The sequence below is a fragment of the Anopheles nili genome, chromosome 2, assembly GCF_943737925.1.
Source record: "Anopheles nili chromosome 2, idAnoNiliSN_F5_01, whole genome shotgun sequence".
In the NCBI taxonomy this organism is placed as follows: domain Eukaryota; kingdom Metazoa; phylum Arthropoda; class Insecta; order Diptera; family Culicidae; genus Anopheles; species Anopheles nili.
In genome coordinates, this window is record NC_071291.1 from 60105166 (window position 1) to 60131088 (window position 25923).

The following is a 25923-nucleotide window of genomic DNA, read 5'->3' on the forward strand; positions in this document are numbered from 1 at the left end:
CCTCAGAACCCTGAAGAAACCCTGCCAGCGCGATCAGTTGATCTTTTACAAGTGTAATGACAAAAAAGGCACGACCTCCGTTCGCGTGTTTTATAACGCTCCACCACCACCTTCACGTCGCTCGAGAGTCGGCTCAGGGTGATTAGCTAACCTAACCACCTGACAAATCATCTCCTCGACCTGGCCTCAACCGACCATTCATTCGATGGGCTCGTCGGTTGAGTTGCACACACACGCGTGTGCAACCTCGAAAAACCTCTCTTTCCGAGCCTCCTCATCACGTGAAGCGATGGAAGAAGGAGTGCCCTTTCCCGAAGCCAGCTGCAATTAGGGCCAAACGTATCGAAAACCACCTCACCGAACGAACGAACAATTTGCATTAAGATCGATGACGCACCCTCCGGTCGTCCGTAAGTGACACCCGAGCCCCTGCTCGAAGGCTTCTGTACTCTGTGCAGGCTTCCTCTCTTGGTTTGGCTGTTTTTTTTCTGTCCCCCCGCCGTAAGTGCAATTCAGTGTCGGATTAAGCATGGCGTGTTGTTGCTATTGCGCTTTCCATTTCTGGGAGGCATTTGGTGAGGCAATTTCGCACGCTGGTTGATACCATACCGGCGGCAAAATCAGGCACCATAAATGGCTCGGTAGCGGGTTGTTATGCTTATTTGCTGCGATTTTTTTTGTTTTATTTCACTTTCAAGCTTTTCGAACTGTGCACGCTCGCTCTCGCACTACAATGTGACGCAAAGTGAGCACCACTTTTGGTCGCACTTCAATTAGAATGCCCATCGAAACGGAGGCTGCAAATACCCCAAAAAGAAAAATTTAAATATACGATTGGCGCTACCATCTGGTGCGCTTTTCGAACGCGGGCTCACGATTAGGTGACTGCTCGCGTGTCCCTCCAAACAACCAACCAACCAACAGGTGGCAAAGCGGTAGTAGTGGCAAAAGTTTTGAGCTTCAAAAATTAGCATGTGACACGTTAGTGCTTCCAAACTCGGTTCGGTTAAAAAGCCGATCGCGAGCATACGAATTGGAAGTTTTGCCCCTCTCACAGGTGTAACTTTGGGACGCCATTGCCACAGCGCCACTCATCTGCTAGGAATGGGGAATCGTGTACGGGTAAAGTGCAATTTTCGCATCGTTCAGCACTAGAACTCGAAGCTCCAGGCACACACACACGTGTGCCTCCACCGTGCTGAAGGAGTTAGGGGGCCGTTGGGTGGAGGGTTTCTTTTTTGTGTGTGCGTTGCTTTCGGCTTCTTGCTTTCACAACTTGCTGACCTGGCGTCACTTGTTCGGTGAGCAAAATGGCAAAACCCGGCTTCCGCCAGCTGGGCGAGGTGTAAATAAAACAACGAATAAAAGAAGACCCTTTCCATACAAACTAAACCATAAGCCGCCGTAAGGGGGCAGGTGTTTGTAGGTGCTTGAAACAAAATATATAAAAGCACACCGAGCACACACACAGGTGACTAAAGCTTCGTTTTTTTTTGCTAAAAGAAAAAAAGTGCGCACGTGTGCAAAAATTACCTTCGCAAGTCAACTAACTTGCTGCTGGCCAAGTTGCCAATGGGGAGGAAATGTTTAGATGTTTAAATGTTTAGAAAAAAAAAACGAATGGTGTGACAAAACGGGTGGTGCAACAAAAAAAAAGGTAATGCAAACTTTATACATTGCCCGCTAAATCGGTGTTCTTTTTGCAAGGAGGGATGCAAAACAAAAGCACACAAAAAAATGACAGATTTGTTACCAACTGTCAAATCGCCATCACATTCAATTAACAACGATTGCAGTAGGCGCAGGAGCGCTTCTGGTGACAGGGAGGGGCGTTTTTCTTCTAGCTGTCATGTTTGTAAAGCTTCTTTCCCACGTCATCGGGGAAACGGATACGATCAACGTGCATAGATTGCGATTAGGGAGAGAGAGAGAGAGTTTAGTGCTCGCTCTGCTGTTGCAACTTGTCGTTTATTCCGCTTGGAGTTTGCTGAAGCCTCGCGAGTCCGATTGAACTGATTGGTGCAGGGAGCTCCCTGCAAGTGCCCCCGCACCTCTCGACCCATTCTCCCACCACCACCCTGCATTCTCCCAGAAAACCTGTGCGCCTGGTTTCGTTGCTCCACCGTCTTTTCAGAACCACGGGGCACGGCTTCGCGCAATGCGCGTGTGCCTCTTGTGGCCTCGGATGTGCAAACAGCTGAAGGTGCATAAAATATGCAAACCGCCTCGAACGACGGCACACGCAGCACGCTCACATACACACGTACGTGTGCACATGCACATACACGCGAACAAGGGAGCGAAGCCAGTGGCAACTTATGTGCGCATTCATCGCGCTCCCGTATCTCCTTTGGCGTGCCGTTTTGGAAGGGCTTTACCGGCCGGTTCCACCACCCATCCATCCACCCACCGATCCCCCCACGCCCTGTGCATGGCGCACAATGGGAAAGTTATTTATTTGTGAAATATAAATCTTAATCCGATACAAAACAAAACGCGCTGCACCGCGAAGTCTCGTGCACCTCCCGCGGGCAGGCGGGTTGTGGGAAGTGTGAGGGTGGAGCGATGCGGGTGGGAGGGGGGGGGGCGTAAGGAATTGAAATTTGTGCGCAAGAAATTGGAAACGAGTCCGGTTGGGAAGCGAGCTGGAGCATCTAACAAACACATAACTTTGCAGCCCGAGCATCCTTCCAAGCCGATCGTTTCCTGGGGCGCTGTGGGGGGGGGGGAGGGGAGGGAGGGTGGAAGTGGGTGGTTTCTCCCGTTTTACCCATCGCCCCACATGATACGCTCAATCTATATTCGTGATCGGCTTCCAGGCGCCGGAAAAGGTGCCCAGGAAAAAGGGCTTCCACCCGCCGCTGGCCTGTCAATCCGGAAAGGCACCGAGAGCAGCGCACCTTTCTTCTTCGTCTTGCTTAGCGAACTCGGGGGGCTTTAAGGGAAATGCAATCTCTCGCACCCCCACCCCTTGCGTTTGTTACCGTTGGGACCGACCGCTCGATTGAGCGCATTGTTTCTCGTTAGGACCCATAACCACCCCCGCTACCAGTCGGTAAGGAAAACGGGAAACTTTTGCCCGTGCACATAAATTCTGAAACCGGCAGATAGCCTCGGCCATGGCACGCGGCGTTGTTCCACGGCTGGAACTTTTATTAGCCCTTGCGAATGGTGCCCTTCGCCCATTGGGGCCACCGTTGTTGAGGGCTGAGTTAGCTTCCCAATCAACCAAGCACAAGAGAAAGAGGGCTCCTGCCAATCTGCGGAATCCGCGCTGCTTGGGAGTAAATTATTCCTCTGCACACGAAACAAATTGCGTGCGCGCGCCTCAAAGTTGGGCCCCCCCGCCGTGTGTTGATTTATGGGCACGACGGGTATCATGCGGTGTGGGTGCAAAGAGTGGTATGAAATAATAAAAAAAACAAGCAATAAAAAGAGGGAGGAAAGTAAGCCAAACCACCCGAAACCGAAGCCATTTCCTTGCGCCAATGGTGGTTGGCCTCGGGCGAGTAACCTAATCAATATTCCCGAGCGAACCGATTGAGATTACCGCTAAGTGATTCATCATGATAGAGGAGAACCCGTGTGCTTTTATTGTTTCAATTGTTCCGATCGTCCGGTGAAGGTCAGATGGTGTGTGGGTGGCGTTGGAATATCGCTCACGAATCGGCTCGTCGGATTGTCGGCCATGGAAGCGGAGTGATATTTTCCAGCATTTTCTGCCCTGTTTTCCACAAGCTAAATTGATCACAGCGATCATCATGAGTTCCACGAAAAGCTTACCTCGGTGGGAAAGTCAAACGGGATCAAGGTGAAGCTCCTCGTCAGGTTTAGATTGAAAATCAAGCCCGGATTTTTGAAATCGACACCGGCGGAATCCATTTCAAGCGAAATTTGCCCATGCACGGGAAATTTATTCCCATCTCGTATTTTTTTTTGCACGCAATACACGCCGCCACAAGGGTGAGCTTTTCCCACGCAGCAATTTTTGCTGGCGCAGCCAGGAATGCTGGCCCACTCGATTACGCCAGGACGCGGTTGAATCCGTGCGCCAACGCATATTTTACCATGCCTCGGACTTATCTGCATGCATAAACTTGCTTCGAGTGTCCTTCCTGCGCAAGGTGAGCGCTTTTCCTTCGATTCGTTAGCGTGCGAGCGGGAAACTGCATTCGGTATTGGAAAAGAACCACACCCACGAGAGCCAAATCGGGCCAAGTGGATTTTGAAGGACCTGCCCGACGTCTAAATTCCCAGAATCCTTTAGCTGGTCGGAGACTTTCGGTTCCTTCGGGGGCGGTAACCATAGAAGAAGCATCTCAACCGTAAACCTCGGCGCTCGGTACGGTTTGGGGGAATCTTGTTTGCCGTAGCTAACGGTGAAAGCGACGAAAGACAGGTTTTTCTCTACCTTCCAACCCACCGAACGCTCATCTACATTCACCGGAATCGGTTTAACGGAGACATTTTCCCAGCCTGGATCCTAACGCCGCTTTCGATTGCTAATTGGAGGCGTTTCTATTATTCAAAACCCTCTTTCGCGAGTTCGACGTCTCATTCGAGTGCCGGGTTCGTTCGTTGATGGACTACCCCTGGAAATGACCCTTTTTTTTCTTTTCTCACTCCAAGCATATTCCCTGGAGGTAGGTAATCCCTCTTATCCCCGTTTCGGATGAATATCTATCAATAACGAATTAGAGCGCAAATTTGATTTCGACCAAAATTCAATCACTAACTACACAAACAAGGCCTCGGGCGCTGGGGGCTCACGTTAATTTAGGCGCCCTAGATTTGCTGTGAGTTTAAACATTTGTGCTCGTTGAAATCGAATTAAAAAACAAAAAACGCCATAAATTGAAACAATGCGCTCCCAATGGTCACTCGCGCCTGCATGTATATGTGGGCTGTGTGGAATATTGATTGATTTTGATTGATTCATTACCACACGCCCCGTGGCACGCATTCGCCTGGCGTTTCCTTTCGTTGCGTACACGTACGCGTATCTCGCGCTCATCTTCACGCGCGGCTGATGGGAAGCCAAATGCCGCAAAAAAAAAACGGGCAGCTAAAACAAGCGGCAAGTCAGCTTCAGCAACCAACCTGCCCTCTCACATTGCAATGCTGGGGATGGGCTCCTGCGATCGTAATCGTTCCCGGAATCCATGGCATGCTACGGTACGCTCGGTTTCCTGCTTTCACTCATCATCAGCATGAAAGTGCGTGCTGCCGTTGCAATCGAAGGCTTTCTTGTGTAAAGGAAGGCTTCACGAGCGGCCATACTCATGCCAAAGGGGTGGCTTTTGAACGTACGTACTCGTGTGTGAGGGCGTACTCACGGGAAAGCCTCAAGATTGGCACTCGGTTGGGAATCGCGGCTTAGCTACAACCGAGCGTGGTGTCGATGACAGTTCATTAGACTCAATTAGGACCAAACAGCTGAGAAGTTTCTGGCAACGCGCTCCCGGGAAGTCCTGGTTGTTGTGAAAAATCGGGTCACCGACCACGAAGGAAACCGGTACGCTTCTTCAACCAGGGCGAACGTTCCCTCACAACTGGTTTAAACCCAATTGCCCCCAAAACGCGGGACCGGGACCACCAACAGGAGAAGCCGCTGGTTTTGGTTCTCGCCAACCGGGCGTCTGTTGACCCGAGCTGAATTGACATTCTTTTTGTTTCGCTGATTGATGGATGCTCCATTTTCGTCGAATGGAAAAATCTCTCGCGCCGATCGCTGGTTGACACCGACGGATAAGGGTCATGTGTCATGATTCACGGTTGAATGCACGGGTTTCGATTTCAAGTGGCGTTTTTGGAGGTGGCGGACGAATTTCGACGATCATGCACCAGCTTGATGATGCGATGGGTTATTTTTAAATGCCTCTCGACAATCGGCCCTTGCTGATGAACCGATGGAACCACGCGCACCAACTTGCTCCGGTGACACGTTTGATGAGGGCACGCGAAAATTCCTTTCCCACACACAATAATGACGCCTGCCAGTGTACGTGACAAAGGGTTGATACGCTGAAAACGAGATAATACACCGGCGATCAGTGCTAAAACCCAGCCCAATCCCATGTCTTGTTTGATGAGAGCCCCCTGCTGTAGGGTGTGGGATTTCCTCGTCCGCGGGCGTGATTAAATTCTCAATATTACTTTAATTAAGCCAGCGCACACTTGAGGGAAATTAAATCACCCGATAATGCACCCGCGCGCTCCCGATGGCGGGGGTGCCATTGATTGAAAATTTAATCACTCCGGCACACCATGCAAAGGTGCATCCCGTGTGAACTGAATCTCACCCTCACACGACACGATATTTGTCCAGCTGCACCACTAAGACCGGCGCTTAACGCTCTGCTAAACCTCCGTTCTGCGAAGGTGAAACCAACCTCGTACGATAGGGAGAAGTAATTATACAGATTGATTTTGATTACAGCAAATTACAATTGCGATCGGCGAAAACTGCGACGAGCTTTGAGCCGAGTGTTCAGGCGAAGCGAACGGGTTGAGCAGCGGGTGGTTGGGCTTAATGCTTTTTCACTGTTTTATGTATTCTTTCTCGTCCCTCAACGGGCGACACACCGGCGTTGAAACGTTGCAGGATTTAAATTCCCATTCGCATGCCGTTCGCAGGGACGATGAATGAAAAGCTCCCCCGTCGCAGGCAGCATGCGAGCATAAATAAAAAAAATACCTGTCGGAGAAAATGGATTTTATCTCGTGAGGGACGAACGTCGCTGGTTTCGTCCCGTGCCCGTCGATCAGTTGTCTGTTTTTGCCTCATTGTTGCAGCTGCACTTTGCTTGTACCTTGCGTTGCGTAAAATTATCCGAAGCTTTCAGGGAAACCAGACACTCCGTTTGCAATTACGGTTGCAGAATTAATTGAATGCACCTGAGCGCAAGGAAAATGGGTTTATTCAACAGAAGAAAATATTTAGTGGATTAAAATTTAATCAATAGGGAGCGATTCATTTGGGTAAGCAATTGAAGTGCGATCGAAATTGTCATCGCAATCTCATGTTATGAGAAAATCCTTTTTATTAAGCAGTAAGTATGTACACTCTATTTTTGTACTTTTGAGCATTCAATATTTTGACTCAAATAACTCTCTTCCCTCACTTCGTGAAATACGTTTTCGAACGTTACCATCGTTAAATTGATACATCTAGCATGCCAGGAAAAGTGTGACCTTTCGTTGCTATGCGCCTGCACCAGCCTCGTAATGCGAATCTCTCCGGTGCACATTCTTCATTGCGCTCGGAAATGAAAACCTTCTCATCGAGAAGCAATCGTAGCAGGCGGGCAACCTGGCAACCTGTGTTGTCGAAGTTGTTCTATCGCGTTCTTTATCGGTTCCTTTAAGCATTTGTACCATGCCGCCTGACAACCTGGGAAAGCTAACCCACTGTTACGCGAGTGCCCCGGCAAGTGCTTTTACAGGAGCGAATCGTATCGCGTTCGAAATCGTTCGTTTTGAACTGAAAACGGCATGTGGAAGCCCCTAGATGGTGGGAGAAAAAAATTGTGCAACATACGTAAGTCGCTACATAAATCGAACTTTCAGCGTGTTTGGTTTCGCAGTTTGTATTTTTTTTTTCTCTTCTTCTTCTTGCTACTGCGGTATCGTGTCGTTGCCTAACCAGCAACGAACCTGCGTCAGCTCCCGTGATTATTCCTTCCGGGAAACACATTCGAACGTTGCGGGCTGCGCCGTGAAAAATAGCACGTCGCGGCCCTCTCAGGAAGCTATCGATGTGGAGCCTTTCTGTTTGCCGCCCACGCTGCTCTCAAACCTCCCGTGTTACACTCAACGACACAGTTAATACCGAAAGCTGAGCTGCAGAAGCGTGGCTTACGGTGGTACAAACAAACCCTCCAATCTCCCACGGTGAACCCGACGCTGGAGGATGTGCTCGTAAGGATCGCAGCGCCACTTCCGAAGGCAAGCGCTTCTGCATCGAGCGGCGGAGTGGCACAAAAAAAAAACCGAACTGCGAAAAAAAAAAGGGAATTTGTATTCGACCCACCGAATGGTTGGTACGACCGACCGGCACACGGTTTTTCTCCCATGGAGTTCTTCGTGGCCAGCAGCCACCCCTACGACACTTGGCGTGCAAACCAATCGCACTGATGAAGTGTAAACAACCTCTCGGTCCCGGCCACATGCCGGCATTCGATGGGTATCGAATGATTTTTCTCGCTTTTCCACCGCACGAGAAAGCCGAAGCGCGCCTGATCTCGAATCCCTTAACCGTGTGTCGCGTCCCATCGTACCGGCGGGTGCTGTTTGCGAGCTCTCCTGGTGCCGTTTGCCGACTGCGAAAGGATTAAAGGATCGTGTCCCAGTCGTCGTTGGGTCGCGAGGGGCGGTTTCTGCAACGAAACGGTTAGAGGTGTTGATTGCGATATCATTTGGCAGGATATTTATCGTATAAATTGCATTTTTATTTATGACCCGCTTTTTTTCTTTCTCACTGCAAACCACCCTTCAACGTGTATGGTGGGAGTTGTGTGTGTGTGTGTGTTTTTTTTTTGGGCTCCTCCCCCCAATCACCGGAAACGATACGAGCTGATTGGAAGCGGAACGTGAAAACCCAGCCACGAAAATATGGGATATGAATGCGATTGCAAATTTATGGACGCCTCCGTGCCTACGTTTCGCCGAAAAGGCAGACAGTAAATAGCACCCATGAGCGGTGCTAATTTGCGTTTCATTTTGCTTACGAGATATGTCGAGAACGGGTCCTTGTTTTTTTGTTCAGATGCAAATAAGGAAGCTTTGTAAAAAGGGGGGAGTCTTCGCGCTTCCTTCGTCCCTCAGCAAATTATTCGTATCTGGCGCGCGTGTTCACTCAACACGTCGATTCAATTTACCATCGCACCTTAAAGGGACACTTTCCGAGACTGGAATCCCCTCCCCTAATGAATATCGATCGATTGTTTGTCGTTCCTTTCGCTATCAAGACCGCAGGCCCGCAACATCGCTTGGTACTCTAACCGTATCTAACCGTTAGCCGGTTTAATTATCGCTCTCGGTTCACCATCACGTCTTACACATGCAACCCCGTAGTTGCTCGTTTGTCTGTCGTCTCACTGTACGTACACGGGTCACTGATGAGATGCAAACCTCGGACCCAGCCAGCCAGTCCGGAACCCAACGATCGATCAGCAACAACGCCACCGGAGACCAACATACACACACACACACACACACACTCACACTTCATTAGTCGTTGGGAAAACCCATCGTTAAACTAACCACACATCGGCTTGATACATGCACCGAGACACGGATAGCCGGATGAAAAATGAGCTACTTGAGGGGTCAATGGATCGACCGAGAGGGGCGAGTTCACGGAGCACGAACCAAAAAAAAAAAGCAGCCCATGACAGAGGGAAGAAGAAGTGATAAAAAAAACAAAGCACAGAAACAACCACCCAAAAGTGTGTGAGCTTCGCCCGGGGGTCAGGAATTAGCTCTACGCAGCTAATAAAGAATAATTTGTCCCATGAATAATGCAACGGGCCATTGGTAATTATTATTGAATAATGAGCTAATTTGGTCACACGTCTCGGGCGTAATTTGCCGCCGGTTGGTTGCTGGCGAGCGCGCGCACGTGTTTCACGACCTCGGAGACAGGCTTCGCTGGTCGCGTACGCGGGGTTACGTTGACGTCCGTGTGCACGGCAAAAGGCCACCAACTAGAGGTGTGTGTTCCATTCTCTCCAGCGCTTCCTGTGGTGTGTCTTTTCTAGAGAGCCCTCGGGCCGTGGGAAACATTGCCCTGCGATGATGACTAGCAAAAGCCGCTCGCCCCGACGAGAAGGGAGCGTAAAATGTCTGGCGGCATTTTGCGATTCCGAGATCCCGCTGATCAAATAATTAGCTTTTCTCGGACCGTGGGCTTGGGCTTTTGACGTCAGGTGGTCAGGAACACGTTATACCCGGTTGTTGACGTGCCAATGAGGACAACCGCAAGATCGATGAGTGGTGGGTATTTTTGGACCGGTTTTATGCGTCACTTTGATCGAATTGCTGGAAATCGGATTGCAGCTTTCACGCGTGGGGGTCTCGTAGGTGCGTCATTTAACATCGTGCCGTTTTTTGTCATGTCCCAGCCCCGGAAGATGAACAACAGGACAAATTTGATTTATGTCCCACTCCATTTCCATCCGTCCACGAGCAACGCGTGTCCTTAATTCCTAGTACTGGCCTCCCGTTGGGCGGATATTAAAAACCTATCATGTAGAGCGCGGATAAGCCCAAATCGAGCCCACCGTACCCCAGTAAACAGAAGCCAGTAAAAGGGAGCCACCTCACGGATGGATCGTAAATTATTCCCCAGCCAGAAAAAGAGCCCTAGTTCCCGGTCGGTACCGCAACACCCAAATAATGATCCGCTCCTCTAAGCCATCCAGCAACACCCGATCGATGAACGAACAGGACGAGCTACGGTGCCAAGCTTCATAAAACCGCACACTCGATGGCCACGATGGCTGTTGTTCGCACGAATGTTGGCCTGTGTGCTGTTGTGGTGGTGATGGTGGGTGGTGTTATGGCCAACCCCATCGCTTGTGTGCATCGAAATTGTGCAACGAATGGAAACGGGTTGTAAAATTGCACTTCCACAACCAACCGGGGCGGGTGTGTTGCTTTCGTGTCAGCAGCTTTCTTTTTGGACAGCGACTGCGCTTGGATGCTTTTAAAATGTGTCTCCTATCAGTCGTTCATTCGAAAGAGCGAGAGAGAGAGAGAGAGTGACTTGTTACGATTATAATCCCTTTTCAGTAGGGCGTTATTATACCGTTATTACTTCAACTCGGTTGACCTCTCTTACCTGTTGTGTAGGGTGCGTTATGGCCGACCTGCAGCAAAATGTGCATTCCGAGTGAGATTGGAGTGAAGTTGGAAATGTGAATCAAGCGCGCATTTTTGTGCACTTTTATGGCGGCGTTTAAAATAATGCTCAAATATTTGTCTCCATCTCCATTTGGGTAACCAGTGCAGTGCAACAACCTGCTGCCGGTTAGTTAGCGTAAAATATTCCTGATTTTGTGTGCTAGTTGTTGTTGCACGCATTGTTTTTCATTGCCAAACAGCTGGTTTAACAATCCAGCAGACTGTAACCGTGCGGCTGCACCACGCAGAACGCCGTGACGCACTGTAAATGTACACCTAACAAACACCACCCCGATTACAACACATTTTCCGGCTCCGTTCTGGGAATTGGGAAACAAATTGTTAGCACTGTAACAACTCCCATCATTCCTGCATTCATTGCAATTTCTTCCCCTGGCGGTGGCTTGCGCAAGTGGAGATGGAAATTTTATCCATCCCTTTTATCCGGGAATGCCTGCAATCCAAAAACCCAACAATGCAACGACGACTGTACGTGTTTGTTGGTTCGGGTTTGGTGCTGTTTGCAAACGGCTTTTTTGGGTGGAAGCTTTTTAGGGGAACACTATGCCGCGGGAGGTCCAGAAGCTAGCATGCGATCAGGTGTAAACGGACCAGAATAGTAATAGCGGCGATGGTGTGTTGCGCCATTATAAATTCCCGTAATAATCACCGTGCGTTGGGAAAGCCGCAGCCTCGCGGTGTAGCTAATTTAAAGGCTGCCAAAAATGTGATCATTTCGGAGAAAAATACTTTGCTGTCGTATGGTTCTTTAAAGCGGATGTAATAGTTAAAATGTGTGGTATATTTCAGGATTTTTGTTGCTTGTTTTAATCTGATTATTATTCGTGTTCTCTGCTATGAAACCGATGAAAAAACTCCAATAACCGATGGTGGAATCAAACGTCATTCAATATATCTCAGCGGCGGCACGGAAAATTCGAAACTGAGCCATTTTTGGTGCTCGTGAAATATGTCGTGAATGCACACGCTGCACGAAACTGCAGTGGGCGACGTCGTCGTGCTGCAGGAACGTTTCTGCGCCAGCAGAAGACCGCAATCGGTCGGAAAGTAAAAATTTCGGGCACGTGATTTTGTGTCCCGTACGGGTTTCTCGCATAAATTCCCTTTTTTCTACCAAAAAAAAAAAATACATAGAGCAGCATGGCTTTTTTGCCATGACCAGGTATTATTATTACTAAAGGTGGATTCTCTCTAAGGTAGCTGCTATACCAGTTCGAGTCACGGCCGGCATTTTTTACCCCATCCCACTTCGTGTGGCTTTAGTTTCTTTTTCTCTCGCACACGTGTGTGTGTGGGTGTGGGTGTAGGTGCAGTGCAACTGCTTGTGCAAAAAGTTCACGTAGCAGCAGCGTGCCCAACCCGGTTGGGGCTGACATTTTACTCCTTCTGCCCTCCCAAACAAAAAAAAAACGCACCTGACAGGAAAAACGGTCCACGAATCGCGCGTGGAAAGCATTTTTACCGTTCGTTTATTTGTCCCCTGCTGCTGCCGGGGAGTGCCGTCGGATGAAGCTCACCGTTCGCCAAACCGAAATTCCCAAAAGCTCGCGCGCAGTTTTAGATTGATGCTGATTTCACTGTTTGCCAGCGGCAGTGGCCAGCCTCGCTCCTCGCTGTCGAGTGCGATCGTGTGCTGGCTGGGTGCTAGCAGCTGTGTGTAGTATTTTTGTGACAGTTTTCTAAGGGCCTTCTTTTTTTTTTGTTGTTGCTGTAATAGAACGCCGTGCTCGAACGCGAACCACCTGGAAAAGGACATTTACGTCAGCGCTTTTTAAACAACCTCGGTGTTCTGCAGCGGAGACGTGGCCAGCTCTATTCGCTGGTGTGCTGATGCTCTTTTTCAAACCGTCCTCGTGCTTCACCGTGCACCGCGTGGTGCGTGTGGTCATAGCGATTGGTGAAAGTACGACCAGCTGTTCGCAGCATCGATTGGTGCGATTTGGAGTTCATTATAGCACCTTCTCGTCCGCTGTACCGCGCTGATGGAATTTAATTTCTAAACGATAGCCCTGCTGATTTTCGATTAATTGAACACACGAGGTGGATTGAATGAAGCACCCTTTTGCACGACACAAAGAAGAGCTTTTGCCGTTGTTTCATCACCAGGCGCCTCCATCGTACGCGTGTCGGTTGCGCGTTCATTCTGGATGAATGATTGATTTGTTGGTTCATCTTTCAATGGATTTATGAAATGAACTGCTCATCTACCTTTAAACCTTAAAGATGTTTAGATGAATTTATTTACACTGTTAGATGCTTGTATTGTTTCCCCCGTGTAATATTTACCCAAATTTCCTCCATCATGACGACCGGTGTTTTGAGTAGATAAAATTTACAATTTATTCGCTCTTTGTGTGTTACTCAGGCTCGAAAAGTTGTACACAATTTATGCCTTCTATCTCGCTGCATTATCTCCACCAAAGCATCAGCTCGAAAAAAAAAATGCCCATCCCTTAAACCCCTTTCGAACAGCTACACCAAACTGAGCCATAACTCCGGTCTTTCCGGCCCTTTCGAACCTTGACCTTATCCTAGATCGGTGCAGGAAAAAGGAGCGTGTTTCCCGCATCACTTAACAAAGAGAAGGGAAGATTTCTCGTTCGCTGCCGGACGCGCTACAGCTTCACTCGGGTTCATAAATAAGACACGTCTTATCGGCTCGGCACCATCCGAGGAGTCCCAGCAACACTTTGAAAACCCTTATTTTACGCGCTCTCGCTTCGCGCGGCTAAAATTATCAAACACACACACACACAACATAAAGCCATCCGGCCGATATTCCGCCCGGTTGTTTCCGTTTGTTACAAGCGATGGTAGTGGGTTTTTTTTTATGAAAATGAATGCAAAAAAAATCACTCCTTCATCCTCGCTTCATTTCGGATTTCAGCCAAGCAAAAACGTAAAATAAAATGAAACTCCAAATCCCTTATCTCATTTTAATAGGAAGTCACACGTTTTTAGATTACCCCGTTGTCGGGACCTTCATTTATCTTTGCCATCATTGACAGCCGAATCCATGTTTTTTATTCGCTTGCCCATCATTCGTTTCGGTTGTTTCCGTTCGCATGGGTTCTTGGTTTCCTGTGGTCAAGGATCAACAACAGGGTAGCTTTTCTTTTTGCGTGTCTCTTTTTTTCATTCTGAGTGGTAAAAAAGATATTAATATGTTTCTCTTAGAGCAGCAAAAGCACGAAAAAAAAACCGAGCATCACCCAATCCCTTCACCGGTTGTTTCAATTTTCCGGTGCTTAGTTTGCGTGACAGTTTCGCTAGAAAACACCCGGCTGCTCCATGGTATGGACAAAACACCTTTTTTTTTGGTGGTGTGCGAACTCTTGTTTCCCAACTTGCTTTATTAGGCACTGACAAATTTATGACATCATTTCGTCTGCTACCATCAGCGTGATGTTACATCGGCTGGTGCCATCAATTTTTTTGTGTTTTTCCTTCTCCCCCGAACTATGTGGAAACTTTACGGTTTCGGTTGGTTTCGTGAAGAAAATTGACAAAGTTCGCGTAAGACGTGAGCGGATTGATTACATTCCTGGTGGGTTTTTTTTTCCTAATGTTTTTCGCTTGCTTTTAGGTGAGCTTTTGCAGCCCTGTTCCCTGTGTTGCAAGGGAAATAGAGCAACAGCATCCTTGGTTACCGTGGTTTGTTTTGTCTCCATCTCACGAACGCCATCTCAATACGCCCACGCTAACGACATACAAGCCCTTTCATTAATGTTGCCTTTGAGCGAAAAAGGGAAACGAATTTTAACAAACCCCCAGTTCCCACCGTCGACTTCCTGACTTCGAGAGTTCCCCAAAGGAGAGTTCATTTTCACACACCCCATAAAAAAAAAATAACACAGCAGCGAAATTGGCTCAAGAAGCAAATTCACGACGGTGGTACCCTTTTAAGGGGGGGTCGGAAGGATGTCCGTTATGTTTCTTGTTAGGATCATTTCCGGTGGAAGCAAAAAGAATGTCGCTGCCGGAAAAGATTGTGTGATGTTTTTAACAAAACTTTTCCCTCCGGCAAACCCACAGCGATAACAGTTTTCCCTATTACGTGCGTTTATACCCGGTACGGTGAGGGATTGAGTTCACTTTCTTCCTCGGTGGCTCGGTGGTTTCTTTTTTTTTTGTGCCAACTGAGAGGAAAGAATAACACACACAGAAATGCTACTCCATTGTCCCCTCGTTTGCGCGCGCTCTCCCTAGCGAGAAAAAAAACTTTTATATCATCCCGTGGGACGAACGGGTAAAGTATTCATCCCACCCGTCAGAGTTATTAGCGGTGATCTAATAATAGCAGTTTGAGCAGCAGCAGCAGCAGCAGCAGCACAAAAAAAAGTACAACTGCGTTCCCGCAGCGTGGCACAACTCCTCCTTGCGGGGGAGAAAACAAAAAGAAAAAAGCATCGCGAAAAGCTGAAAAGCTGCCGCCTTTTCCCACGCGCGCGGCGTCTCCACCATTCCAGGACGATCGTTTTATTTGCTGACGCGAATGTTTGCGTTTTCCCGTGACCGACCGACACGCTGTGTCGTTCCCCCCGGACTGGTGGTGTGCCACGGGAAATGGAACGCGGACGCAGAACTTTCTCCTTTCACCCCACCGACCCTAAAACGAGCTTTTCTTTTTTTTCTAACGACCTTTTCTCGTTTCTTTTCTTTTTCTGTCCCACCTGTCGTTTTAGGTAATTATAATCAATGGCTGCAAGTTTTTCCATCCCCGATGGAGTCCCGCAAGGCGCAAGGATGCCACGGGAATCAAACTCCCCTCCAAAGGATGCGCCTCCTCCCATCGGCGGGTGTTATTACGCAAGCGATTGTGATGAAAGCGGGAGGCACCATCGCACGCCAACGTAAGCCGACATTAGTTCGCTGACGACTGTTTCGGAACCGGAAACGGTTCCGATTCCGGCTAAACGCCCCCACCAACGATGCTATCGTGGGTGACCCAGACCGTGCCGCGCGATAAGACACCTCCAACAGACTCTGCGCCCTGTGGTGGTACGTCAAACTTTTCCAGCTCCCGTCTGCGTTGGCAGCTCGGAAGTCGGTCGGTTTTCGCTTTCGCAAACCGGCCGGAAGTGGCTACATTATTCCGCGTTGCACGGGTGGTTGGAAAAAGAAGAAGCTAAGGACTTATACCCCGACGGTGGTTTGATCGCTGAAAATGGCTCCAGCAGTGCTTCGGGGTGGCCAACAAATCGCGTAAGATTCGCTGGCTGATTGTTCGTACGTACGTACCGCGAGGAGTTGGGTTTTTTCTTTACATTATTCCTCCGACCCGCCCACAGTAAATGTCAGCCACTTCCGGGCTGATCGCCGGCGGTGTAACGGATCGCAGCCAACTTTCGCGTGCTGCTGAATCTTTCAGCGGTTTCGTTTTCTTTTTCCCCCTTTCTTTTCGTGTGCCATTTTGCTCATCACCCGCTGCTTCTTACGGGCGAGATTCGTTTTGCGATTCACTGCCGCTACCTGCTTTCGATTCGTTGCGCTACGCTCTCGTGATTGCGTTTTCTTTTCTGCGCCAAAGCATCATAATGGGATGAAATTTTATTTCCACAAAACGCAGATCGCTTGCAAAAGGATGTTCGGAAGCAAACCAACACAGCAACAAATCCTCCCCCGTAACGAGGAAAGCGAAAAAAATAAAAGTGCGCTGGATCGGGCTGGTGGTGGGCTTTGAAAAATTTAACAAAATGGAACCATCTCCGACGCACCGACGATGTGGGGGGGTTGTGGGTGGCGTTTTTTTTTCTTCCGGCGTTCCGTGACTGGAAAGTACAATCGTACTGTCGAGAGTAAGATCGCCCATTAAAAATGATGTAGATGTTCGTGGATGGTGGAAAAAACTTTGGCCCTCTTTTCGCGAGCTTCGAGCGGCAAAACCGGCGTCCTGCGCATCATAACGAAGCTAAAATAGGATAACAACCCATTTGTGCAATGGGCAATGGGTTTTGGGTGGTGGGGAGCGAGAAATTACACATCAAATTCGTAACAATACGCGGCGGCGCACGTAAAATCGTGCTGCTTTTTAGCGGATGGATGCATTATACACAGGGCTCTTGTCAACTTGGTCGTTATGTTGCTTGCGCCCTGCCAACGGAAGCGATTTATGGCGTCGAATTGAATATTGTAAAAGGGGCTTTTCTTTTGGCTTTGTTTGGGCCATGACATGCGGACATCAAACATTGAACCAATTATGGCGGGATGGTATGCTATTTTTTTGATAATTTAATTTTTTTTTGCAAGGGGTCAAATCCACCGAAGCTCCATGAACATCAGTCAGTTGCATTTGGAGGGGTGCATGTGGCAATTCGTTCGAAATAATGGGCTTTTTTCTGTTGCAAAATGTTATGAAAAAAATAACATTTAATGCGCATTTATAACGATTAACAGAAAACCAGCACCAAGCATTGGCGCAACTGTTAATTCCATGCACCACAGTTCGCTGGAAAACCGACAATTTATTTCAATACGCTATCGATGGACAGAAGATGGTAGAAAAAAAAATCCCATTTCACTACGGGCGAAAAAATCCCCGTTCCTGACATTATGTTGTTTAATGAAATGTCCCCCCGTTACATACCATTAATGACCATCGATATTATGTTAATCACTTTCACCATTTTAATGAGCCAACCACATTTAATAAGCACCGGCTGGAAAGGAAAGATGCGAAATAAGCCACTGGCTGGTTCGCTGTGTAACCGAACGTGAAGCCCGGGTAATGATTGTTTAACATTCCTTTTGAATAATTAAATTTAATATTCGATACAAGTTAAGCCACCGAGGTCGCGGTTGTGTTGCCTACTCCAAACCTTGTCGGGTAGAGGCACCGCTTTTACACCGGCCGGCCATAAATTACACCGTGTGCAGCAATGCCGCTGGTCTATTATGTTGTGGGTGCGGTTTCCGAATTAAGTAGGTTTCTGATTCTGCGGGCCATTCGGCGACCAAAGATCATCGAAAACACATCCAATTAAGGACGATCGGAAGCGAAAGGTGTGTGCTGCCATCTAAGGGATGAATTTTCCGAGATTTTCCGTCCCCAAGGAGCCTCTAATCATGGGTTTAACTCACCACCGGGTGGTCTGGTTCCCTGACCGACTGACACACTACCGGCATTGGAAGAGTGTGAGTTCTCTCTTTTTTTCTTCTTGTCACACTTACTTCATCTTCTTCTACCTTCCAACAATGGGTAAAAACCCAGCATCACACGAGAGTTACACGGGAGTCGAAGGATGGGCCATTAAAACGTGCTATCAATTTGTACCGGAGTGTAAAAACATCGAAAACATACATCTCCGTCCCCAATTTCTACCACCCTTATGGGTGGACCAACGAACCGACCCAAAAAGGCCGCATGTTGCACCCACCATATCGAGCGGATGTGGATGCAAATTATGTCCCCGTGTGAGGCTCGGAGGCTGGCTCCTGGCCCCAAAAGCCTACCAATCGGGGCCCCACTCTCTCAGTTCCGGAAAGAAGGGGGTTTTTGCTGGTCACGCAATCGGGGTGCGGCATAAATTAATGGTGAAGTTTTTAATGCAAAATTTATGTCATCCCCAAACCGCACGAACGGGCGAACGACCAACGAATGGTCAGCCCTGGGTTCTTCTTTCCGGCTGCATCCGTCGGCCGAGAGCGAGCGTCCCTTTCGTTTTCCGTGCGAGTGAAAGCGCAACAGCTCTGTCCATCCACCCACACGGAAAGGGACGATACGGTCTCCCTCCCCCGACGTGAGCGTGTGTGAGCGTGTGTGTGTGGTTTTATTGTTGAGCTTGTAAATTAAATTTTATATGCACAATTTCCTCCGCGACAGAAATTACACGACAACCAAAGTTTGAACACGCCGGCGAGCGAGGCCGGAACAAGACACCCGGACTCGTCGTAAATCGGTTTTACTGTCCGGTTTCGCTTCAAGCGGAAGTGAGTGCAGCCTTCCCGGAATGATGCTACACAATTACTCAACGGAAAGTGTGTTTTTTTTTTCTTGTTTCGATGGTTTGCTGCTGCGCCACCTCAACGTGTGTATGATTGTGGCCAGGTTTACGTCCACCTCGCACCCAGTGTGCTCGCAGGTGGTGGGATGTTGAGCGCAGGTTTGAATTGATAATAAGATTTCGATTTCTCCGATTTCAGCCGCGGAAACGAAAGCCGGGGAGGAAAAGCGCCACCGACAGGGTCATAAATTCTGGTAGCTTCGTAAATATTTACCCACTCTGAGAGAGAGAGAGAGAGGGAGAAAAAACTCACCTCTGTTGGTGGGTGGGAGAGTTGAATCAAAAGCCCCACGGAAAGAGCTTCATCGTACGCTTTCGGGGCGTCTTTTTCGCTTCTCGTGATGAATAAACCGAGGACCAACAAATTTCCTAACCGCGGGAGCTCTTCAGGGCGGACTTCAGAGGGTCCTTGTAAGGACGTCAGTACCCCGTAGAATAGCGAAAAGATGACAAGAAAATCTTTCCGCACCCGCACCGAAGGATGCTGCAGGCAGTGTCGGTGTCGCGATGGAACCGTTCGTTCCGGAAAATACCCCTGAACGCGTCCGGATATTAGTGGTTGCAGCGTACGCTTTTCCCAATGGCTGTGTGTGTGTGTGTGAGCCCCCCCCCGGAGAAAAGAGGATGCCTCTTGGGGTCTTTTGCATTCCGCACCGAAGCTGCAAAACGCAGGGTCCCCGAACGTGACCGGATTTCCGGGACGTCCACGGCCAGGGAGGGGCCGAAAGGTGGTTTGCGTTTGGGTTGGAGAAAGAGAGAGAGAGAGAGAGAGAGAGAGAGAGAGATAAATAAGAGACCAAAAAAAAAAAATAACTTACGCTTCCTGTTCTGTTTGCGAAGCCATGGAACCGAGGAACCGCGCGCACGTACCGTTTTTGCGTTGATATTTATTTATTAGTTTGGTTCCATGCTACACCACCCCCGCCAAAATGGCCGTGGTGTGCAGCATCGTAACAGTAAAGGAGAAGCAGAAGCAGAAGAAGAAGATAAATGCAGTTGCGTGGAATGTCAATACCGTTTTGCTACTCAACGGAGCGGCGAGCCGATGATGATAGCAGCAGCTGCTTGTAATATTTATTTACGGAACGGGTATTTTCCGGACCCACCCTCTTCACGGAAAAGCGGTGGCAGGGTAGCAAACTTTAATTGCATCGACTGGTAGCGTTTTGGTGCGCTTTCGAACGCGCGAAAGCTCCCGTGCTCCAAGCGACCGAGGCGGCATTTTAATCACATTCCGTATAATTACGGCCCATGAGGCTTACGCGTACGAAGGACTGAGAGCAGTTTTTCCCCCGTTCGGTTCATAAATCATACGCAAATTGCCCAAAAATTATCAACCCCCCCCCCCCCCCCAGCGAGAAAGGGATGCAAAAAAAAACGAACGATAGAGCAAATGGCACACGAAAAAAAAAACAAATTTATATCACCCACCGTTCGAGTTTCCACACAAAACACAAACTCATAAATTGTGGCATGAAAAATCGTGCATCCTTCCTCCGCTCGTGTGCAGTACGTGGCAGAAAAGGTGTTGTTTGCGGCGTTTTATTGGCCGCTTCCGGTTCGGTGTCAATTTATTCCGATATAAACACATGTTCCGCGTCGGACACCAAAACGCCCCCAAGGAATGCAATATTGGCTCGGGGGCGATTTATTCCCGATCGGGAAGCAATAATTCGCCCCCGCGATGCCGAACGGTTTTGGTGGTGCGACAGCCTCGCAAACGATATTTAACAATCGTCAATTACAAGATTAAAATTCCGTCCCGCAAACAAAAAGGAACGAGCGCAAGAGAAGAAGAAGAAGAAGAGGATGATGAAAAAATATGGCCCCATTCATCAAGGTGAATAAATTATGGGTTGTGTGCGGCTGCGTATGCTGCCCGAGATAGAGCCCACCTACTACTCGGTCGGTCGGTCGGTCGGTCGGCTCGCTCACGCGCCTTATATGGTCTACGCGGTCGGTCGCGAGCATTCTCCCACCCAAACACACACACACACACACAAATTCCCGAAAAGGCCAACAATAACATCGGAAATTAGCATAAAACCTCGCACGCTCGCGCTTTCCCAGGTGTGGATGGTCCCTTTTCTCGTTCGTCTTTTAGCAGTTGGGGGGTGGTGGGAGGTGTGGGAGAGGGGGAGGGTGTCAAGAAAAACAGAGCATAGACAAATACACACCCACACACACACGGGATGGGGCGCGAACGAACGAACGAACTCAACATGACACTAATTATCTATCAGCGCCATTTAAGGTGTTTGTTTTTAGGAGATTTGGGCCCCACACAACGTGAGCGTGTGTGTATGTGTGTGTGCGTGCTCGTATGTGTGTGCTTAGGGATGTTTTTTTTTTCTGTGTATGTTTCGTACCCGAAAATCCAACCATATCCAACCCGAGCTCGATTCGTTTTCTATTTATTTATTTTTATTCCATTTGTCAACATGGCCCCCACGCGCGCGTCACCCGAAATCCGAAACTACCTCGCCCTTGTCACACACCTTCCACCCTTCCACCCCCCCCCCCCGCTCTCCCTCTCCCTCACCCCATCGATGGAGAGGGCCCTCCCGCGGTGATGATTGTGCGATAAATCTTAAACAACGCACGCGGCCAATTATCTCCCATGTTGGACACGCCGCCGCCAGAGCGTAGGTGGGGATGGTGGTGTTTTGGGGGGTAGCAGGGTGTCAAGTGCTAGGTGGGGTGGCGGGGGTGGGGGGGAACACCCCGACAGCTATCTCCCCCCATCCACCGACCAACCAAAACCCCAACCGGAGAACCGCGGCGGTCGGGACGTGGCGCTTCCGAAAATTTATCGGCTCGAATGAAATATTTGACACAATATCTTAATTAATTACTCGCCCTGGACAACGCCACACACACACACACACACACACACAGAGGCGAGGGCAGTTCTCTCTGACGTGCTGCGCGCGGATCGAAACCGTGGCGGCGTAAAAGGCACACACGGTTATATGTGGGCTTTTGTCAACCTCCGATGGTGCTGATGGTGGTCAGTCAGACTCGTTCGTTCGTTCGTTCGTTCCGTGGCACCCTGTTGCGGACCTCGAAGCCTTTCCACGCATCAACCCATCCGGTTGGTCGTCGTAATTTATGCCACCGTTCGCCCGGAGCTAAATCGCGTGTCCCTCACGCTCGTGGCGTCTAACACTCGAATCGCTCGGGGCCCCTAGCCGATACCGATCGCCGGTGTATTAATGGCTTCATTTTGGAAGCCTCCTGCGAGCGCATTGCGCTTTTAGCGCAACCCAACCGTGGTCACTCTTGGTGCATTAAAAAAAAAAAAAAAACATGCAGCCACCAAGCCCGAATGGTTTCGAATGGCTTTCGAATGCCGCCGCGCCAAAAACGTCGTCAATCGACGAGAAAAACCACCCGTTATTCGACCCACGGGAGGGATGGGAGCTAAATAAGCTCATCGATTTGCGCTTTCAACCACCCACACAAAGGTCCTCTTGCAGGACGAACGCCCAAAGCACGTTGCACACCACCGTTTGCGTTCCAACTTTCTCCAAAAAACCACAGCAGAGTTGGTTTTGCAAACCTGCAAGATTGCTGGCACGGTTGGCTTGGTTGGGATCCTTCCACCATTGGAAATCCCTTCGATTTACTGGCGAGAACACAGGCCCCCTCCCACCCACATAAATAGCGTCCTTAAGGTGTCCCACGGAGAACGAAGTGGTGAGTGTGTTTTGGAAAGGACACCCACTGTGGGTATATTTTTCCTCTCCGTCGGATGTTCCCGGATATGGTTCCCGGATCCGTGGGCCATCGTGAAAAAACCATGCAGCAGAAGGATCGTGTGGCGATTTAACGACAACCCCCGGCCACAGGCGATCGATTCCAGTAAGCGAGTTGAAAATAGCGAGGGGAATCCAACCGGTTACCGGGATTTTGACCATAATGATGGAATAAATTCTCGTCCTTTCGCGTCAGCTTTTGGTGCAGTGTTTTTGTTTCGAATGTTGCGGGTGTTCGATATGTGTTTTCTTCTTCTTCTTCTTCTTTTTCCCGCTCTCTTCTTACTCTTATAGCACACTCAACACCCCCCCCCCCCCCTCGAAGCGAGGGTTAGTTATTTCGTGCACACGTCTCTCACCAGCTGCTGCTGTCCTGCATGAATCGAAAGCTTTTGGCCGGAATTTATAACGTTAAAACCAAGATCCAGATGTTTGGGTGGGAAGGGTGGAAAATAATACGGCCATTTTGTCGTTCGGTGCGCGTTCACTCCTTGAAAGCTAAAGCTTCACGTCGTTAAAGCTTCAGCAGTTCCTCGAAACGCAATGGCGAAGTCCAACCATCAATCTGTTATGGAGAGAGAGAGAGAAAGAGAGAGAAAAAGCAACAGCCGGAGCGAATAAATATTCATTTCATGTCATCCAGGCCAGAAAGGGCTGGAAAATCGTATTCCGGGAAATGTATTAAATCAAGCTCGCGAGATGGTAGCATTTTTCTTTTGTAAAATGTCCCCATCCACAAAACGGTCGGTCGGCCTTCCGTTTGCGTAGTAAAACCTGCAGGTTGCAGGATAAAACCGGAAGGAGATGCTTTTTGCAGCGGAAACACTCGCTTGGGTTCTTGGAATTGAACGCGCACTTGTTTTCATTTGTTGCGTATCCTCCGGAAGCAGAAAGAGAGAGAACAAAGACATAATCCCGTAGTGTTCGTTTCCCCGGTGGCGTTTGCGTTTCATTTGCGTAGGGGAAAAGGAAAACGCCTAACGCTGGAAAGCGGTTAGGCTGCCCTCTATTGTTTCCCCCTGGCACCAATCTGCCCGGATGCAGCAGATGCGGATTTTCTCAGTATTTCCCCGTCGGAAACAAGCCCTCATCTTCTTCGGTTGGGTCCCAAGAATTGTGGGTGCTTTTCCCACGGAGGAATGCATTTCCGTTCCGTGGCGCATAAATCGCTCCATCCTGTACTCCGGCACATCCCGGACAAAACTGCACTGTGTGATGTGTAACAGTTTGTTGCTTCATTGTAAGTCAACTCACCCACCCACACACGGTCGAAAGCCAAACAACGTACCGATTTTCGTGCTGCAATTGGGGGTGAAATGTTCCCACGGCTTTCAGGGGGTGGGTGGGCACCTTTGCAAAAGGACTCGCGATTTGTTGTCGTAAATGGAGCGTGAAATGCATCGGTCGGCTTCTTCTACTCGAGCTAACAAAGCACCTTCCTGCTGCTTCCTGCTGCTTGTATGTTACATAACGCGTTCCAGTGGGTGGCGTATCCTGGGTGGGAGATTAAATCCTGCCATCCAGCGAACGGCGAAAGGTCAAACCTTAACGGATCTATTTTTATCCGATCCTCGCTGTCCCACAGGCTTATATCGGGCGAGCTAATATTTACCCTCGTCGATTGGGTGGGTTTGCAACACAAAACATCCCAATCACACCTGCGCATCCGTCCTTGCTGGGATTAATATTTAATCTGCATTTTTCATCCCTCTTTCGGGTGTGTGTGTGTGTGGCTGTGCGTACATTGATCCATTCAAGTTTGGCTTTCATTTTCAACGGCAGCTTCCGAATGCGGTTTTTTGGCGTGTGAAATCCGCTAAAAGGATCGTCACATCGTGTGCCCTCGACACGACACGAGCTTCCAAGTGCTGCTGGCTAACCGATCAGAAAGAAAATCGAGGCCACCGTGCAACAAAAGCAAACAAAATGGCACACTGAACACGGCGAGAGCCAACCATTATTTGCCGCTTACGGAGGAGTAACTCACTCGAAACGACTCACTCGGAAAATGCGCTCCGCGTTGCTGCCGGTTGTTGCATTTCCCGGTAACTTCTTCAGGACCGTTGGCCTTGGCTGGAGCTTCCATTCCCTGGAATTTCTTCTTCTTCGCATCCGTTTTATCTTAACGCCCTCCGTCACTGCTGCGCTTTTCGTTCGGCAGCTTGGGAAGGAAAGTTTAATCAATTTTCCGCTCGGCTTTCCAATTTCCAATGTGCGCGCGGGAAAAGTTTCACTAAATCAACGCTCGGTTCTCGGAGGATGGTTCCGGATTTAGAGTGGGACTATCGCGCAAAAAAAAAAAAAAACAAGAAGAGTCAGAGAGAGCGAGGGCTACCACCTTCTGGGAACGATTCGTTCGTTCGTTCGTGGTTTGTTTTTCCACCACCAAAGTGACGCGCGGAGCCACAAGATAATGATGCTTACTTGTTGCACACTTCGGAACAATGGCGGTGGTTTCCCGGCTCATTACTCTGCCGCTTGTGAAATCACCACAACCGAAAAAAAGAAGAACCGGTGGCTGTTATTTTTTAGATGGCATTCATTCAATTCCAACCCCAAAAAAGGGGTGACGCGCGTATCTAATCGTGCGCCTTATCGCGAATCTTCGCCACCGGTTTTGGAATGTTGTGTGGCCATTCAAATGAATTCTCCCATTCTCGGTCGTCCTTCAAATGATGTTTGAGATGGGAGGCTGATCATTAAAAAAGGCCACCACAGCACCTCCTAGGGTGGTTAGTTGCGTTGTGAAAGCCGTACGATGTGGTCCACCAAACCGTGGTACGCTATTTTCGCGTGTGTTTTTCTCGTGCTGCTGGTGCCCGCGGTCACCCACGCCCAGTTCCTGGAGCTGGACTGTTCTGATCCCACGAAGGTGGGCATTTTCATACCACACCCAAGCTCGTGCCAGAAGTACCTCAACTGCTGGCAAGGGCTGCTGGTGGAAGGCAGCTGTCCACTCGGGCTTTACTTTGACCTCGAGCGGCAGGTGTGCGAATCGGAGGCACGAGTTCGCTGTACCATGAATCAGCAGATCCTTCCGGCGAATGGCGAACGGCGGTGGCCGGTGATGGCTCACAACCCACTGGACGGCGTTCAACCTTCTTCTTTGGCATCGTGACTTTGGAACCTTTTGCAGCGTCGTCCTCGAGCGTGTGTCCTGAAAGCCTTGCCCTTATTCGTCGTGATTGCACGCCGCGGGTGGTACAATAAAATGGCACGTGGTTTTTTTTTCTGTT

At 49.2% G+C, this 25923-nt stretch overlaps 1 protein-coding gene across 1 annotated transcript in view; it reads left to right on the top strand.

Moving 5' to 3' along the window:
• Positions 1 to 25923, top strand: part of LOC128727179 (uncharacterized) — a 90727-nt gene that overhangs the window by 53733 nt on the left and 11071 nt on the right. Inside the window, exon 3 of the mRNA XM_053821061.1 lies at positions 15612 to 15779. Coding sequence (XP_053677036.1) covers positions 15612 to 15779 — 168 coding nt within the window. The remainder of the gene's footprint in view (positions 1 to 15611; positions 15780 to 25923) is intronic.